This window comes from Cricetulus griseus (genome assembly GCF_003668045.3).
Source record: "Cricetulus griseus strain 17A/GY chromosome 1 unlocalized genomic scaffold, alternate assembly CriGri-PICRH-1.0 chr1_0, whole genome shotgun sequence".
Lineage (NCBI taxonomy): Eukaryota > Metazoa > Chordata > Mammalia > Rodentia > Cricetidae > Cricetulus > Cricetulus griseus.
Window position 1 is genome coordinate 91,977,847 of NW_023276806.1, and position 18,148 is coordinate 91,995,994.

An 18,148-nucleotide genomic window follows, 5' to 3' on the forward strand; every position below is an offset into this window, starting at 1 on the left:
TGGGGTGAAAATTCCTGGCAGGGTTCAGAGATTTACATCAGTAGCTGGAATGCCCTCCTAACCACAGTTGAAAAATCAGAGCCCTGCAGCTTCAGCCTTAAAATGCTGGAATCCCCAAGAACATTATTCCAGTATTGGTGGTAGCAGCCAAAGCCAGGAACTGATGGGGAGTAAAAACCAACTAGCAGAAGTGGACTGGTAGGTGCAGATCTGTGGATGTTATACTGTAGTTTCCTATAGCTGTAGAACTGAGGTATCATGCTGTCTAAGGACTTTTACTATTTCCCTCTCCTCCCTATTTCCTTCTTCCCTTCCCCCTCCCCCTCATCCCTCTTCCTCTTTACTACCACTCCTCTCCTCCATCACCCTCCGCCCCTTCCTTTCTCCTTGCCTCATTTATGTTTTGGGAAAAGTCAGACTGCCCAGGAACTGGCTGCCCAGGTTCATGTGAACTCAGGATTCTTCCTTTGAACTCCCTGTTGCTGGGATTTGAGCTGTGCCCCTTTAGCTTTGTTTTGTTTATTTCAGTTATTTGGTTGGGAACCACTCTCTCCTTTAAAGGCTGCCATGTGACCCTCTGTACTTCAAGGGACAATTGAGAGCTTCTCACATGACCTCCCATTTTCCCTGTCTCGGGATTGTCTCTTGTGTCTAAGTGGAAAAAACTCCTTGGTTTTAGGGATCATGTGACTGGTTAGGCTAACCTATCTAGTCACTTTGTCTGAAAAGTCCTTATTGTTTGACTAGACTATGTTATCTCCCAGCGACTGGGAATCTTGTAGAGTTGTAGAGCCACCTTGCAATCCTGCTTACTGCAAGGGCTTTGGCTTTGTTTTGTTGGCAGCTGTGAGTCTGTTGTATATTTTTCTATGAGATTTTTATGCTGCATCTAGAGTGTTTCCAGGTCTGGCTATTACAAATAACACTGCTATAAAGATAGTTGAGCAAGTGTCCTTGTGGTGTGATTGGGTATCTTTTGGGTATGTGCCCAAGATTGATATAGCTGGGTCTTGATTATTTCTGGTGTAGGTGTTAGCCTCAAGGTTGATGAAATGTTACTTAACATTCTGACTTGTTTTTAAACTCTTATTATTGCTCTTTGCAAAATGGCAAGAGAACAAAGGAATCCCTTGATTCTTTTGGGGGGGGGAAGGGGTATGGTCTAATTAGGGTCCTAAGTGCTTCTGATCTTCTGGTGCTATGCGGTGGAAGAGGAGCTCACTGCTCTCATACACTTTTGCCGTTGCTGAACACTTTATCAGACAGTTTGTAATAAATTCTGTTCCACAAAGATGTGCAGTTGCATAACAAGTTTCAACTGTGACTTGGTCAGAGAAGTGACTGTCAAGTCACGGCTGCTATAAGCATTATTTTACCTCACACAATTCACCAACCTTTGCCTTACTGCTCTGTAGTCTATATATGAGATGCTGTTGACTATCACCACACTTAAGTCTGGTAAAGGTTTATCATGGGGTACAAAACTCTGTGCTTTGGATTCTCTTGTGTTCTATTTGCTTATTGTGTTTATTCACCTGTTCCAGAGAACATTGAAGAACCCTGGAAAGTGAGATTCATGGATGCTCTCATAAAAGTGACTTCACTTGTGGTAATATATATTTTTTTACTAGTGATTTGGGATGCCATGCTATAAGTACATTTGAAACTTCTTTTATTTCAAAGGGTTTGAAAGAGACTCCAGTGTTATTTATGATATATAAACCAGATAATTTTGATGTTTATTTAATCACTAATATGCTTAACAAATTTTCTACAAACAGAGGGACACACAGTGTTTTCTAACACACTGAATGATGTGAAATATAGTCAACAGGGGAAAGAACTCTAGTTATGCAACAATTCAACTTCTTTGTGTTGAATGAGATATGTAGGTGATAGCTTCTTACATAACTTTGTGAGCCCATTTGGCCTATTTCTAGCACTGAACTTTTTAGTTGGTGGTAAAAGATGTCTAGTTTGTGTGTTGTCTACTTTGTTATTTGGTAACTCCATCTATATTTCTTTCATATATGTGTAAATTTTAAGAATCTTCTATAATAGTGGCTTTCTACTGACCCCTCAAGTGTTAATTGTTCCTCCCAGTATTCCCTCTCTTAACCCACTTGTCCTTCCTCCTTGCCATTTCATCCCCTTGTCCCAGTCTCTCCATTGTCACTCTGTAACAATATAATGTATTTCCTCTCCATTGAGATATCCTCTACTTCCCCGTAGTTCCTTACTCCAATCTAATCTCTATGGTTAAACAGATTGTAGCATGCTGATTCAAAACTTAAAAACTAACTTCCACATATAAGAGAATACATCCAATATCTGAGTTAATTCATTCAGGACAATTTGTTTCTAGCTGCATCAATTTGCCTACAAATTTCATGATTTTAGTTTTAGAACTGAATAATATTGCAGTATAAAAATAAAATACATTTCATTATCCATTCATCTGCTGGCTATTATAAAAGAGAAGTACTGAAAATGATTGAGCAAGGATCTCTGTAGTAGGATGTAGAGTCTTCAGGTATATGCTCGAGTTATTTATCTCAATCTTGAGGTAGATAAATGTCCAGCTTCTAAGAAAGTGCCACACAGATTTCCATAGTGGCTATTCATGTTTTTACTTCCACTATCAATGCATAAGTGTTCCTCTTTTCCCATTCCCTCACCAGCATAAGCTGACATTTGCTTTATTGGCTTTATCCATTCCAACAGATACAAGATGGAATCTCAAAGTAGTTTTGATTTGCATTTCCCTGATGACTAAACCGGAATATTTCTTGAAGTTTTCTCAGCCATTTGTGTTTCATCCTTTGAGAACCCCCTTTTTAGTTATATACCCCATATTAAGTGGGGTTCTTTCTTGATGAGCAGAGCTTTTAATTCTTTATATAGTTTAAATACTAGTCCTCCATTGGACATTTATTTGGTTGAAGAATGGGAAATTCTTCAACCTGATAAACTGTCCAAATGATGTCCTTAGCCCTACAGAACCCTTTCAGTTTCATGAGGTCACATTTATTAGTTGCTGTTCTTAGTGTCTATGCTAATGGTGTCTTGTTCAGAACATCTCTTCCTGCACCAGTAAGTTCAAGCCTATTCCCCACTTTCTCTTCTATCAAATTCAGGGTATCTGGCATTATGTGGCAGTCCTTGATCCATCTGGAGTTGAGTTTTTGCAGGGTGAAAAATATGGATCTATTTGAATTCTTCTATGTGCAGCAAACCAGTTTGACCAGCACCATTGCTGAAGACACTGTCCTTTTCCAGTGCATATTGCTGTCTTCTTTATCAAAAGTCAGATTGCTACAGGTGTGTGGATTTATGTCTGGGTCTTCAATTTGACTCCATTGACCAGCATATATGTTTTGTGCCAATATTATGCAGTTTTTATCACTATAGCTTTGTCATTCAATTTGAGATTGGGGTTGTGATACTTATAGCAGTCCTTTTATTGACTAGGATTGTTTTAGCTATCATAACTATCTTATGTTTTCATATGAAGCTGAAAATTATCATTTCAACTTCTATGAAGAACTGTGTTGGAATTTTGATAAGTATTGCATTGAATCCATAAATTGATTTTGGTGGGGTTGACATTTTTACTGTTCTAATTCAACTGATTCATGAGCATCTTCTGATATCTTCTTTAATGTCTTAAAGCCTTTGATCACAAAAGTCTTTCATTTGCTTGGTTATACTTACTCCAAGATGTTTTAATTTTTTTGAGACTACTGTGAAAGGCAGCATTTCCCTGATATTTTTCCACAAACTATTCTTCATTTATATATAGGAAGACTACTTATTTTTGTGAGTTAATTTTACATTATTACATTTTTGGAAGTATTTATTTACCACAAAAAGTCCCTGATGGAGTTTTTAGAATCATTTATATATGCAATCTTATCATCTGCAAATAAATATACTTTTATTTCTTTCTATACTACTTGTATCCCCTTAATTTCCTTCAGTTGTCTTGTTGCTGTAGCTAAAGCTTCAAGTTCTATACTGAATAGGTATGGAGAGAGGGGACATCATTGTCTTGCTCCTGACTTTAGTGGAAATGCTTTTATTTGATTTTTTTCAATTCAGTTGATGTTGGCTGGGGCCTTGCAAGAAATTGCCTTTATAAGTTGAGGTATATCACTATATTCCTGTCTTTCTGGGGCTTTTATTATAAAGGGTATTGAATTTTGTCAAAAGCTTTTTCTGCATCCAATAAGATGCTTTTTGTGGATTTTGCCTCTCAGCCTGTTTATATGGTAGATTACATTTACTGACCTCAATATGTCAAACTATCCATGCATCCCTTTAAGAAAGACTACTTGGTTATGGTGGATGATTTTTATGTGTTTTATTTATTTGGCTTGTAATTTTATTGAGAATTTTTGTATCTAGGTATAAAGGAAATTGGTCTGTAATTTTCTTTCTTTGTTGGAACTTTCTGTGGTTTGGGTATCAGGGTAATTATGGTCTTGTAAAAAGAATTGGGTTGTGTTCCTTCTGTTTCTATTTTGTGAAATAATTTGAGAAATATGGCATTAAATCTACTTTGAAGTTTGGTAAAATTCTATGCTGATTCTATCTGACCCTAGGATGTTTTATAGAGGCAGGATTGAGAGATTACATATGCTATTTCACTAAGAGTTATGGGTCTGTTTAAATTACTTATCTGATCTTGTCTTAGCCTTGGATGGTTGTATATACCAAGAAATTAAAATTTGTTTTAGATTTTCAGTTTGGTGGAGTACACATTTTTTAAAAATATGTTATTTTAAAGTCATTATGATTCTATGGATTTGCTCAGTATCTGTTCTGATGTCTCTGCTTTCATCTATAATTTCGGGCTGATTTTATTTACATTAATTTATTTTTGACAATTATATACCTTTATAATATTTTTAGTAACACTTATTCCTTCACCTTTTAGATCCTTCTCCTTCCCTTAACAACGCTATAGACCTGAACCCAGGAGGATAATTTTCACTCTCTTTGGAGTACTCCATTGCAATCTTTCTGGTCTCACCATCATCCCTGTATCACCTGATTTACAAATACCTTTTCTGTGATGAAATCGAGTAAATCATTCCTGGAGATCAGAATTCAAAGCTAGCTACAACCATAGAGTCTAGGCACTGGTGTTACATACCTTTAATCCCATCAGCCACACTAGTTAGCCATAGATTCCAGGCAGTAGTGGCACACACCCTTAATCCCAGGACTCATGAGACAGAGGCAGATGCATCTCTCTGAGTTCAAGGCAGCCATGAGCTATACAAGAGAATCAGTCTAAAAGAGAAACAGCTTGCACAAAGGAAATCTCAGCACTTGGAATTCCATAACTTTAATCCCAGCACTAGAGAGATATATAAGACAGGAGCAGTGTCTGAGGGTTAGCATTCGATATTCAGTCAAGGGCAATTATTCTCTAGCTATGCTGGAGATTCCTGGAGAAAAAAAATATTCCCAGTTTGAGGTAGTGGTAAGAGCGAGTGGCTGACTGCTTTGCTTCTCTGATCTTCAGCTGAAAACCCAATATCTGCCTCTGCTTTTTTATTATTCATACTACAAATTGGCACCCAATGAAAATGTATGAAATCAAGAAAAAGGCGTCTTGTCTGTGGCTTTGAAACCACCAGTCTAGGCTGGAGTTATACAAAGGGCTCCCACTGGGCCTCTGTCTGGCTTCTTTTGCTTTTTCAACTGAGACTTTAAGCCACTTTGAGATTTTTCTGTTGTAGCCTCCCCTAAAAAAACTTCAGATGACACCAAAACTCCAGAAGCAGGACTAATGTGCCCTAGACCACGTGACGTTGTGTACAGTCCATTCTCATCCCCAAACGTTTCTTCCTAACAATCCTGTGTGTACTGCGTGCATTGTTTCAGTCAGCTCGTTCTCTCTCTCTCTCTCTCTCTCTCTCTCTCTCTCTCTCTCTCTCTGACTGTCTGTCTCTCTCTCTCTCTCTCTCTCTCTCTCTCTTCTCTCTCTCTCTCTCTCTCTCTCTCTCTCTCCCTCTCTCCCCCTCCCAATGTGGGTTTCAGGCTTTCCCTACAGTACTTCTCCTCAGGCTGCCACTCTCAGCTCAGAGCTGCATGCTAGTTCTCAGATCAGATGTGCTATGCCCCATAGTTCATAACATTGTCTGCAGATTTAGTAATAAAATTGGGAATTCTTAAAAGGAGGAATTAGTTAAAAGAGTGAGTTTTTCTCACATTAAAAAAATGGACACTATTACAATGAAGATAGTTAGGTGTCTGTATGATCCTGCAATGCATGATTTAAAAATGGAACAATTAAATGAAGGGATAATCAACATAACTGAAATTGACATACTGTTTCTTATCATTTTGATAATCTTTGTTGAAGGCTTGGTAACTCTTGGTTTATCTCTAAAAACGTTGGTTGATATGAGCACCAGTGTACACACCTTAGAAAACCTTATTAAAGCAGATCATAGAGATATTCAAATCCAGACAGAGGAATTTAAAAGAGAACCAAGTTCAGAGTTACTTTATAAGGTGAGAAAAGACCAGCCTAAGGTTTTCAAACAAACAACCTTAATTTATTCAGTAACTATACAGGAGTTGCCTTACAATAGAGGCTCTGTAAGAGCTGATTGGATACCTGTGCTAATGTTATATTTAAGGAGATTCAAGCAAGTGGTAAACTCATGTGGCATGCATTCACCATTTGTGAAACAGAAGTTAAACTCTATGTCAGTTTGTAATAGAAGTACCCCTAAAGACTGGATAGGCTTTATTAATGCTGTCTTAGAACCTGGTCCACAGTTAAAATGGGGTACCTGATTCAAGGAAGAGGCTAATTATTGATCAATGGTATAAATCTAGAAAGAATCTCTCAAGGAGATTATGCTACTATAGAAAAGCAATCTCTACAGATGACCATGCCTTGGCATTATGCCATGCAGCAGCATTGAATGCTTAGGAAACAAAACTGAGTCATTTATTAAAGTTACACAAGGCCCAAAGGAAGCCTTCATGGATTTATTAAAAAGACTGACTTATCAGTAAATAGAATAATACCAAATTCAGAAGCTAGTCAAATAATAATCAAATCTCTGGTTTTTGAAAAGGCTAATTCTCAATGCAAAATTATAATTGGCCCTTTAAAGACAAGGTCAGTACTTTTGGAGGAATGGCTCTGAGATACAATCAGTATTGAATCTCATGACCATGATTATGATGCATGGATAGGAGAGATGATTTCAAGAGGTTTGAAAAAAATTGAAAGGTCAAGTATTTTATTTGTGGCAAACAACATGACCTTAAAAGGGATTGTAAACAGGCATTCCTAGAAACAATGCTTTTCATAAGCATAATCCAAACAGAATGCCTGTCCTTTCTGGATTATGCAGAAGGTATGGCAAAGGCAGGCATTGGACTAGTGGATGTAGATCAACAAGAAGCATTCAAGGCAATACTTTACTATCAGGAAGCTCCTTGAGGGGCATCCTACAGGCCCTATGCCAAATCTGGCTCAGTCACTTCTTGTCACCATGGAAACTCCTTCCCAGAGCAATGAGAGAACATAATGCCTACTGTAAGAAGCCATACTGCTCTGGATAATAGAACCGATAATGAAAAGAGAAGAAAAAATCCAGGAAAAAACACACAGCAAGTATTTTGGCAAACTTCTATAAATGAACAAAGACCAAAATTAAAAGTACAAATTAATGATGTTGTCATTGAAGGTCTGATAGACACAGGAGTGGATGTAACAATGATTTTGCCAGAATCTTGGCATCCAAATTAGCATCTTCAGGAGGTAAATATTCAGCTTTTAGGGACTGGAACTTTATCTCAGACAAAACAGAGCCTGTGATGGGTCAAATGTATAGGGCCAGAAGGACAGAGAGGAAAATTAAAGCCATATGTTGTTAACATAGCAATGAATTTGTTGGGATGTGATTTGTTACAGTAAAAATATACTCAGATTAGGAGGCCCCTAATCTTAGAAATGAATCATAAATTAACATATGTTTCTGGGAAAAATATTAGAAGATATTATAAAGAACAATCACAGGTCATTCAGGTTGTACAATAACAGGACACAACAGCTGCTTATCATCCAAGTCACCAACAGCCCTACCTTTAAAATGGCTGGCAGACAAACCTGTATGAATTGTACAATGGCCTTTAACAACTGAGAAACTGCAGGCTTTAGAAGAGCTGGTACAGGAGCAACTAAATGCTCAGCATATTGAGGAATCAACAAGCCCTTGGAACTGTCCTCTATATGTTACTAAAAAGAAATCTGGAAAAATGAAGAATGGAAACAGATATAAGAGCTATTAATAAGGTGATTCAGTTAATGGGCTCTCTACAGTCTAGAATTTCCTGCCTTCTCTGTTGCCTCAAAGATGGCCTCTCATAGTAATTGATTCAAAAGATTGTTTCTTCACTATACCTTTACAACAAAAAGACAGAAAAAATTGGCTTCATAGTGCCTACTTATGATAATTATCAGCCTACTAACAGATATCAGTGGAAGGTTCTCCCACAAGAAATGTTAAATAGTGCCACCCTATGCCAATATTTTGTATGACAGCCATTGGAAATGACAAGCAATTTCCTCAATCTATAGTTTACCATTACATGGATGATATTTTACTATCTGATTTAAAGGTAGATAGTTTAAAAAGAATGTTTGAAGAAGGAAAGAAAATTTTGTCTTGTTGGAGATTATGAATTGGTTCTGAAAAAATACAGAGGAAATTCTATTAATTATTTAGGCTATATAATAGGTTTATAATTAAGTGTACACCAAAAAGTGCATGTCACCAAGGCCCAGCCTCTGTGGCTGTGGCTAGCTTTACATTCTGATCTCCAGGCAAGCCTTATTAGATCATAAACAACATATCACCACAATTTCCCTTTGTTGTCTAATACAAAAAGGAAGGTTATAGGTAATATAAGAAAATCTATATACAATAAGTACAATAACCATATGCAATATATACAGGCAGTAAGTATATCAATAATGCCAAATCCATTTGTAGTTGAAAAATTCAGAGAAAATACACCATATCTGTCCTATCTTGTTGACTCCAAAGGTTGTACCTAATTAACTTTTCTAATTTTTATTACCAACTCAAAAATAACTTTTTATGTCTATCAACCTTTTACACTTTACACCTCCTTAATGAGTTTCTTTTCTGAGTCTGGTAAACAAGGAGCACTATAACTATAACTATTTAGTCTTCAACTCCCTCAGAGACACAAGAAGGAAATAATAGTAACTTAGTAAGCAGGAAGTGGAAGCAAGCAACTTCCAAAAATATGAGAAATGACAAAAACAGCTGGTTGCCTGGACAGTCACCCAAGGTTGGGGCATTCATCTGTGGCCTATAGGCCTAGAATATCTGGAAGACTTTTCTGTGAAGCAGGATTTTTGAAGGGCTGTCCTACCTTGTCTTGGCAAGGTTTGGCAGTCACTTTCTTTTGTGTTCTGCTTGTTCAATTAGGACAGCATACTGTCAGTAGTCAAGGCAAGGGCACTTTCTTGCTCAGGGCTTACTTTTGCCACAAAGAAAGTAAACTCCTTTCATCAGTACCCATCATCTTCTCTGAAGCAGATTGGTGCTATCAGAAGCAGATATGTCTCATTGTCATAAAAAAAAGAATTTATGTCATTAAAACATCTTAAATACCATATTCTGAAGATCTCTGAAGTGTTTGAAGATGGCCTGTCTATTTAAAATAAATCTCTTTCTGACATTGAAAACATAACCTAATGTGACTACAAGTTCAATTATAATAGGTGACTAATTACTAACCTCCATTTTTTATTATTCTACATAGTAATAACTTTCAAGAACTAGAAATTTGCATTACATTGTTAAATGAGCTAAAAAGGTACAATACCTTGAAGAAGATTAGAAATGTGTGTTCAGGATATTTTAACAAATTAATCCCAAATTTGTATCAATATACAAAATTTGCATACAATATACAAAAGGTCAACCCATTTTAAAATATTTAAAACTGATATTTGCTTTTTAAAATTAGATTCAATAATCCACCTTTTTATCATATCTATATACTTCTTGTTTTCTTTTCATAGTAGATTCACTGATATATCCTTTTTATCCCATCTGTATCCTCCTTTTTTCTTTTCAAAACAAGAACATTTTGGCTTGACTTTTTCTTGGCCATAACCAATAATAACTTGTAATCAATTCCCCTAAACAATGAAAAATATCCAGAATCTGATGAATAATCAAAAACTTCCCACTCCACCTCTTAGGAATGTGGGTATCATGTTCTTCCTGCTCTCTGGAGGTGATGACATCTTTAGGGGATCCTGAAAAGAAAATTCTGGGAGAGGTAACTGTGTCATGGGTTGTCCAGTCTCTGTGTAATGGGAAAAGCCAGGGCTTGTCTCAAGTCCTGGCTAGAGTAGCCTATACGGCTATATCATCTCAACTATCCAGCTCGAAATTGTTCTGAGAAGTTTATAGTTCAAAGCTTATCTTTAGTTGGTATTTTTTTCAGCTTAGTGGTGTTAACATAGTCAGAGTAGAAGTGTTGTTGTGGGGCCCCAATCCTCCTTTTGGAGACTTCAAAGGTCTCTGTTAGGCATGTTCATGGTTCACTGTAGAAAACTGATAGAGACTCAAACCCAAAATCATGTACAGGAAAGTAGATGAAACCTTTTTTCTAGAATTAGTAATCTATGACCATTAATATGATGACAAAACTTTAAATATATACATATATATGCTAATCTTACAAATTTGAGATAATATTTATACCTTAAGAAAAGCTGTTAAAGAGTCAATATAAAACAAAAGGATTATGATATTAGTGGTAATAAAATAGTCCCTAAATTTTGGTGGCTCTTCTGACATGAGACAGACATTTGGGATTTTAATTTAACAAGCATACTTGGGTTTAGAGAAGGAGTGAGCCACTCTCCAACTTCAATGCCTAGCTTTAATCTTTAATTGGACTGGGACTACAAAAAGACCATTTGTATTATATGTTTGTACAGCACAGTAGAAACAAACATTTGGGAAAATGTATAAATTTTATTCTGTAGGAAATGTGATAAATGTGACCAATTTATTCTTTTTTTTTTTTGAGACAGGGATTTCTCTGTGTAGCTTTGGAGCCTATCCTGGCACACGCTCTGGAGACCAGGCTGGCCTCGAACTCAGAGAGATCTGCCTGCCTCTGCCTCCTGAGTGCTACAATTAAAAGCGTGCACCAAAAACATCCAGCCAATTTATTCTTTTTCTTGGAACATTTTTTCTGGATGACAACTCCTTTTACTTCAGGTTTTTCATTTCTCCAGTTGTCTTTGGATTCTTTAACTAGATTATTCTATTCACTTGAAAAAGAAAAACCTTCCCGAACCCTAATTTTAGGGTGGGACATTCTCTTTTGGCAAGTTACATCTGATCAAATAAAAAGCATTTGTTATTTTTATAATTATTTAGATTAAATGGCCGTGGTGCTTGATGAATTATCATCTCTTCTAATTAAGAGGAGTCTCTTGTTCAAATCTAATCTTTTAGTTTCTCTAAGGAGAAGATTCCCCCACAGTGTTAGGGAACAATTGAATTTGGCATGGGGACCTGTGAGAGGCATCCCAAGGCATTTCCTGATGGGAAAGGATTACCTTAATTGTCTCTTGTTGATCTACATTCATTATTCCAATGCCTGCCTTGGTCACACCTTCTGCATAATCCAGAAGGGAGAAGCTTTTGTTTGGATTATGCCTAGAAAAAATATTGTTTCTAGGACGACCATGTTTATACTCCCTTTTTTGTAATTTTTACTGGGTCAAATTAGAAACAAGCTTGTTTCACATGTCAATCCCTTCTCCCTGTCCCTCCCCTCCCCTCCACGACTCCCTCCCTATCCCCAACCTACCCACCACCCAATCCACCCTCCACTCCCCAGGCAGGGTCCGGTCCTTGACAGGGACTCCCCAAATTCCACCATAACATCCTGGGCCGGGCCTAGGCCCTCCCCCATGTATCCAAGCCGAGAGTGCATCCCTTCATGTGGGATGGGTTCTCAAAGTCCCTTCTTACACCAGGGAAAAATACTAATCCACTACCAGGGGCCCCCTAGAGTGCAGAGGCCTCCTCATTGACATCCATGTTCAGGGGTCTGGATCAGTCCTATACTGACCTCCCAAACAGCAGTCTGGGGTCCATGTGCTCCCCCTTGTACAGACCAGCTGCTTCTGTGGGTTTCACCAGCCTGGTACCAACCCCTTTGATCTTCATTCCTCCCTCTCTGCAACTAAGTTCCAGAGTTCAGTTCAGTGTATATCTGTGGGTGTCTGCTTCTGCTTCCATTACCCACTGGATGAGGGCTATAGAATGGCATAAAAATTAGTCATCAGTCTCATTATAAAGGAAGGGAATTTAGGTTATCCTCTCCACCATTGCCTAGATTGTCAGTTAGTGTCATCCTTGTAGATCTCTGGAAATCTCCCTAGTGCCAGATGACTCGGACCTATAATGGCTCCCTCTAATATGATGTCTCTCATCCTTCTCTCCTCTATTCTTCCCCCAAATCAATATTTCTGCACCTCCATTTCATCCTCTCCTCTACTCCTCCTCTCATTCTGGCAGCTCCCTTACCCCTACCCTCATGCTTCCAATTAGCTCAGAAGTTCCTGCCCCTTTCATTCCTGGGGTCGATGCATTTTTCCCTTACAGTTCTTCTTGTTTCCTAGTTTCTTTGGTGAAGAAGATTGTAGGCTGGTAATCCTTCACTCGATGTCTAAAATTCACATATGAGTGAGTGCATACAATGTCTTTTTGTATCTGGGTTACCTCACTCAGGATGGTTTCTTCTAGTTCCATTCATTTGCCTGCGAATTTCAAGATTCCATTGCTTTTTTTCTGCTAAGTAGTACTCCATTGTATAAATGTACCACATTTTCTCTATCTATTCTTCAGTTGAGGGGCATCTAGGTGGCTTCCAGGTTCTGGCTATTACAAACAATGCTGCTATGAACATGGTTGAACATATGTCCTTGTTGTATGGACGTGCATTCTTTGGGTATGTGCCCAAGAGAGGAATTGCTGGATCTTGAGGTAGACTGATAGCCATTTTTCTGAGCAACCACCATACTGATTTCCAAAGATGTCTTACAAGTTTGCACTCCCACCAGCAATGGAGGAGTGTTCCTTTTTCTCCACATCCTCTCCAGCATAGATTGTCATTGGTGTTTTTGATTTTAGCCATTCTGATAGGTGTGAGGTGGTATCTCAGAGTTGTTTTGAATTGCATTTCTCTGATGGCCAAGGATTTTGTGCATTTTCTTAAGTGTCTTTCAGCCATTTCAGATTCCTCTGTTGAGAATTCTCTATTTAGTTCGACACCCCTCTTTTTAATTTCATTGTTTGGTGTTTTGGTGGCTAGCTTCTTGAGTTCATTGTATATTTTGGAAATCAGCTCTCTGTCAGATGTGGGGTTGGTGAAGATCTTTTCCCATTCTGTGGGCTGTCGTTTTGTCTTACTGACTATGTCCTTTGCCTTCCAGAAGCTTCTCATTTCAGGAGGTCCCATTTATTAATTGAAGATCTCAATGCCTGTGCTACTGGTGTAATATTCAGGAAGCAGTCTCCTGTGCCAATTTGTTCAGGGGTATCTCCCATTTTCTCTTCTAGAAGATTCATTGTGGCTGGATTCATGTTGAGATCATTGATGCATTTGCACTTAAGTTTTGTGCATGGTTTCAGATATGGATCTATCTGCAATCTTCTGCATGTCTGAATCCAGTTGTAGCAGCACCATTTGTTGAAGATGCTATCTTTCTTCCATTGTAGGAATTTAGCATCTTTGTCAAAAATAAGGTGTTCATAGGTGTGTGAGTTAATATCAAAGTTTTCAATTTGATTCCAGTGGTCAACCTGTCTATTTTTGTGTCAATACCAAGCTGTTTTCATAACTATGGCTTGAAGTCAGGGATGGTGATGCCTCCAGAAGTTCCCTTATTGTACAGGGTTGTTTTGCCTATTCTGGGTTTTTTGTTTGTTTTTCCATATAAATTTGAGTATTGTTCTTCCAAGTTCCGTGAAGAACTCTGTTGGGATTTTGATGAGGATTGAGTTGAATCTGTAGATTATTTTTGGCAAGATTGCCATTTTTTCTATGTTGATTCTACCTATCCAAGTGTGTGGGAGATCTTTCCATTTTCCGGTATCTTCTTTAATTTCTTTCTTTGAAGACTGAAAGTTCTTACTGTACAGGTCTTTCACTTTTGTGGTTAGTGTTACCCCAAGATATTTTATGTTGCATGTGGATATTGTGAAGGGTGATGTTTCTCTGATTTCTTTCTCATTGCATTTATCATCTGTATATAGTAAAAAATCAGGCTACTGATTTTTTAGTTAATTTTGTATCCTGCTACTTTGCTGAAGGTGTTCATCAGCTGTAGGAGTTCCCTGGTAGAGTTTTTTGGGTCACTTATGTAAACTATTATATCATCTGCAAATAGTGAAAGTTTGACTTCTTCCTTTCCATTTGTATCTATTAGATCTCCTTTTCTTGTCTTATTGCTCTAGCTAGAACTTTAAGTCCAATATTGAAAAGATATGGAGAGAGTGGACAGCCTTGTCTTGTTCCTGATTTTAGAGGAATCGGATTGAGTTTCTCTCCATTTAGTTTGATGTTGGCTGTTGGTTTGGTGTATATTGCTTTTATCATGTTTAGATATGTTCCTGTTATTCCTGTTCTCTCCAAGATCTTTATCATGAAGGGATGTTGGATTTTGTCAAAGGCTTTTTCAGCATCTAGTGAGATGATCATGTGGTTTTCCTTTTTCAGTTTGTTTATAAGGTAGATTACATTGATGGATTTTTGTTTTTGAACCCATCCTTGCATCCTTGGGATGAAGCCTACTTGATGATGGTGGATGATTTTTCTAATGTGTTCTTAGATTCGAATCGTCAATATTTTGTTGAGTATTTTTGCATCGATGTTCATGAGAGATATTGGTCTGTAGTTCTCTTTTTTAGTTGTATCTTTGTGTGGTTTGGGTATCAAAGTTATTGTAGCCTCATAAAAAGAGTTTGGCAATGCCCCTTCTGCTTCTATTGTGTGGAACAATTTGAGGAGTATCCAGAAAATTATCCATTTCCTTTTGATTTTAGAATTTTGTGGAGTACAGGTTTTCAAAGTATGACCTGATGATTCTCTGGATTTCCTCAGTGTCCATTGTTATATGCCCTTTTTGTTTCTGATTTTGTTAATTAGCATGTTCTCTCTCTGCCTTTTGGTTAGTTAGGATAGAGGTTGGCCTATCTTGTTGATCTTCTCAAAGAACCAACTCTTTGTTTCATTGATTCATTGTAATGTTTTCCTAGTTTCTACTTTATTTATTTCAGCCCTCAGTTTGATTATTTCCTGGCATCTACTCCTCTGTGGTGAATTTGCTTCTTTTTTCTCTAAAGCTTTCAGTTGTTCTGTCAATTCTTTAATGTGACTTTTCTCCAGTTTCTTCATGTGGGCATTTAGTGCTATGAACTTTCCTCTTAGCACTGCTTTCAGAGTGTCCCATAAATTTGGGTTTGTTGTGTCTACATTCTCATTAAATTTTCGGGAGTCTTTAATTTCTTTTTTTTTTTATTTCTTCCTCAACCCAGGAATTTTGCAATTGGGTGTTATTCAATTTCAGAGAGTTTGTAGGTTTTCTGCAATTTGTATTGCTGTTGAATTCTAGCTTTAAAGCATGGTGATCTGATAAGATACAGGTATTTTTTTCAATTCTTTTGTATCTGTGGAGGTTTGCTTTTACTGCCAACTATGTGGTCAATTTTAGAGAAGGTGCCATGTGCTGCTGAGAAGAAGGTATATTCTTTTTGTTAGGATGGAATGTTCTATAGATATGTTAAACCCAGTTGGGTCATAACTTCTGTTAGATTCTTTGTTTCTTTGTTAAGTTTCTGTCTGGTGGTGTGTCTAGTGGTGAAAGCAGGGTGTTGAAGTCTCCTACTATAAGTGTGTGTGGTTTTATGTGTGGTTTGAGCTTTAGTAATGTTTCTTTTACTATGTGGGTGCCTTCCTTTTGGGGGGCATAGATGTTCAGGATTGAGACTTCATCTTGATGAATTTTTTCTTTGGTGAGTATGAAATGCCCTTCTTCATCTCTTTTGATTGATTTTAGTTTGAAGTCTAATTTGTTCGATATTAGGATTGCTACACCAGCTTGTTTCTTGGGCCTATTTGATTGGAAAATCTTTTCCCAACCATTTATACTGAGCCTGTCTTTGAAGATGAGGTGTATTTCTTGTATACAGCAGAAGGATGGATTCTGTCTTTGTATCCATTGTTTTAGCCTGTATCTTTTTATGGGCAGGTTAAGACCATTGACATTGAGGGATATTAATGTCCATTGATTGTTGGTTCTTGTTTGTTTTGGATTTATTTTTGGTGGTGTCATTGTGTGTGTGTGTGTGTGTGTGTGTGTGTGTGTGTGTGTGTGTGTATTTTGCACTCCTGTTTCTTTTCCTGTGTGTTAAAATTAGATTATCTATTGCCTATGTTTTTGTGAGTATAGTTATCTTCATTGGGTTGGAGTTTTCCTTCCAGAACTTTCTGTAGTGCTGGATTTGTGGATATGTATTATTTAAGTCTGGTTTTGTCATGGAATATATTTTCATCATCTATAGTGATTGAAAGTTTTGCTGAAAGTAGTCTGGGATGGCATCCATGCTCCCTTATTGTTTGTAGGATATCTATTCAGGACCTTCTGGCTTTCAGAGATTCCATGGAGAAGTCCAGTGTAATTCTGATAGGCCTGCCTTTATATGTTACTTGGCCTTTTTCCTTTGCTGCTCTTAATATTTTCTCTTTATTCTATAGGTTTGGTGTTTTGATTATTATGTGTCGAGGAGACTTCTTTTTGTGGTCCAGTCTATCTGGTGTTCTGTAAGCTTCTTGTGCTTTCATAGGCATATCCTTCTGTAGGTTGGGGAAGTTTTCTTCTATGGTTTTGTTGAATATGTTTTCTGTACTTTTGAGCTGTATTTCTTCACGTTCTTCTGTACCCATTATTCTTAAGTTTGACCTTTTCACAGTGTCCCATATTTCCTGGATATTTTCTGTTATGGATTTTTTGGACTTGAGATTTTCTTTGGTTGATGACTGTATATCCTCTAGCAAGTCTTCAACAACTGAGATTCTCGCTTCCATCTCTTGAATTCTATTAGTTATACTCACATCTGTAGTTCCTGATCATTTATCCAGTCTTTCTATTTCCAGCAACCCCTCTTTCTGTGCTTCCTTTATTGTGTCTATTTCAGCTTTCATGCCTTGAACTGTTCTGAGTACTTCCTTTACTTGTTTGGTTGTTTTTTCTTGGTTTTCTTTAGATGCTGTAAGAGATTTGTTTACTTCTTGAATTTTTTGGTTTGTCTTTTCCTCCATTTCATGTAATTTTTGCTTATTTTTTCTTCTATTTCTTTAATGGATTTTCTTGTTTCCTCTTTAAAGGTCTCTATCATCTTCCTAAGATAATTTTTGAGGTCCATCTTCTTCATCCTCTGTGTTGGGCTTTTCAGTTCTTGCTGGAGTGGAGTCCCTAGATTCTGGTGGTGTCATATTGGTTTTTCTGTTGTTGAGTGTGTTCTTATTCTGTTGTCTTTCCATCCCTCAGGTGGCAGGCTCAGGCAGCAGGCAGAGGGCAGAGGGCAGAGGGGGGACAAGGGTGAGGTGCGTCCAGATTCGGGTGGGCCTTCCAGTCTGGGCAGGTGCACTCTTGTCCAGGGGGAGGCTCAGGAAAAAGCAAACAGGGGATAATGGGGGGGGGATTGGGGAGCAGAGCAGTGCCCAGACTCACCTGAGCCTTGGGCACCGGCTGCAGGACAGACGGCTGAGTGTGGACAGGGGTGAGGTGTGTCCAGACTCAGGGTGGGCCTTCCAGTCTGGGCAGGTCCACTCTAGTGGGGGGGTCTCAGGCAGAAGTGAGCAGGGGTTGATGGGGGAGTGATGAGGAATGTACTGTGTATGTTTATCTTATTGATTGTTAAATAAAATACTGTTTGGCCAATAAGACAGCAAGTTAGACAGGACTAGGAGTCAAAGAGGATTCTGGGAAATGTAGTAGAGAAATGGTGATCCAGGCAGGAAGTGACATAGCAAGGAGACTCAT

General features: G+C 37.9%; 1 protein-coding gene across 1 annotated transcript in view; it reads left to right on the forward strand.

Moving 5' to 3' along the window:
* The first annotated feature begins 1,471 nt into the window (after positions 1-1,471).
* LOC100771104 (arylacetamide deacetylase-like 2) overlaps positions 1,472-18,148 on the forward strand; it is a 41,947-nt gene continuing 25,270 nt past the window's right edge. Inside the window, exon 1 of the mRNA XM_027391617.1 lies at positions 1,472-1,609. Coding sequence (XP_027247418.1) covers positions 1,472-1,609 — 138 coding nt within the window. The remainder of the gene's footprint in view (positions 1,610-18,148) is intronic.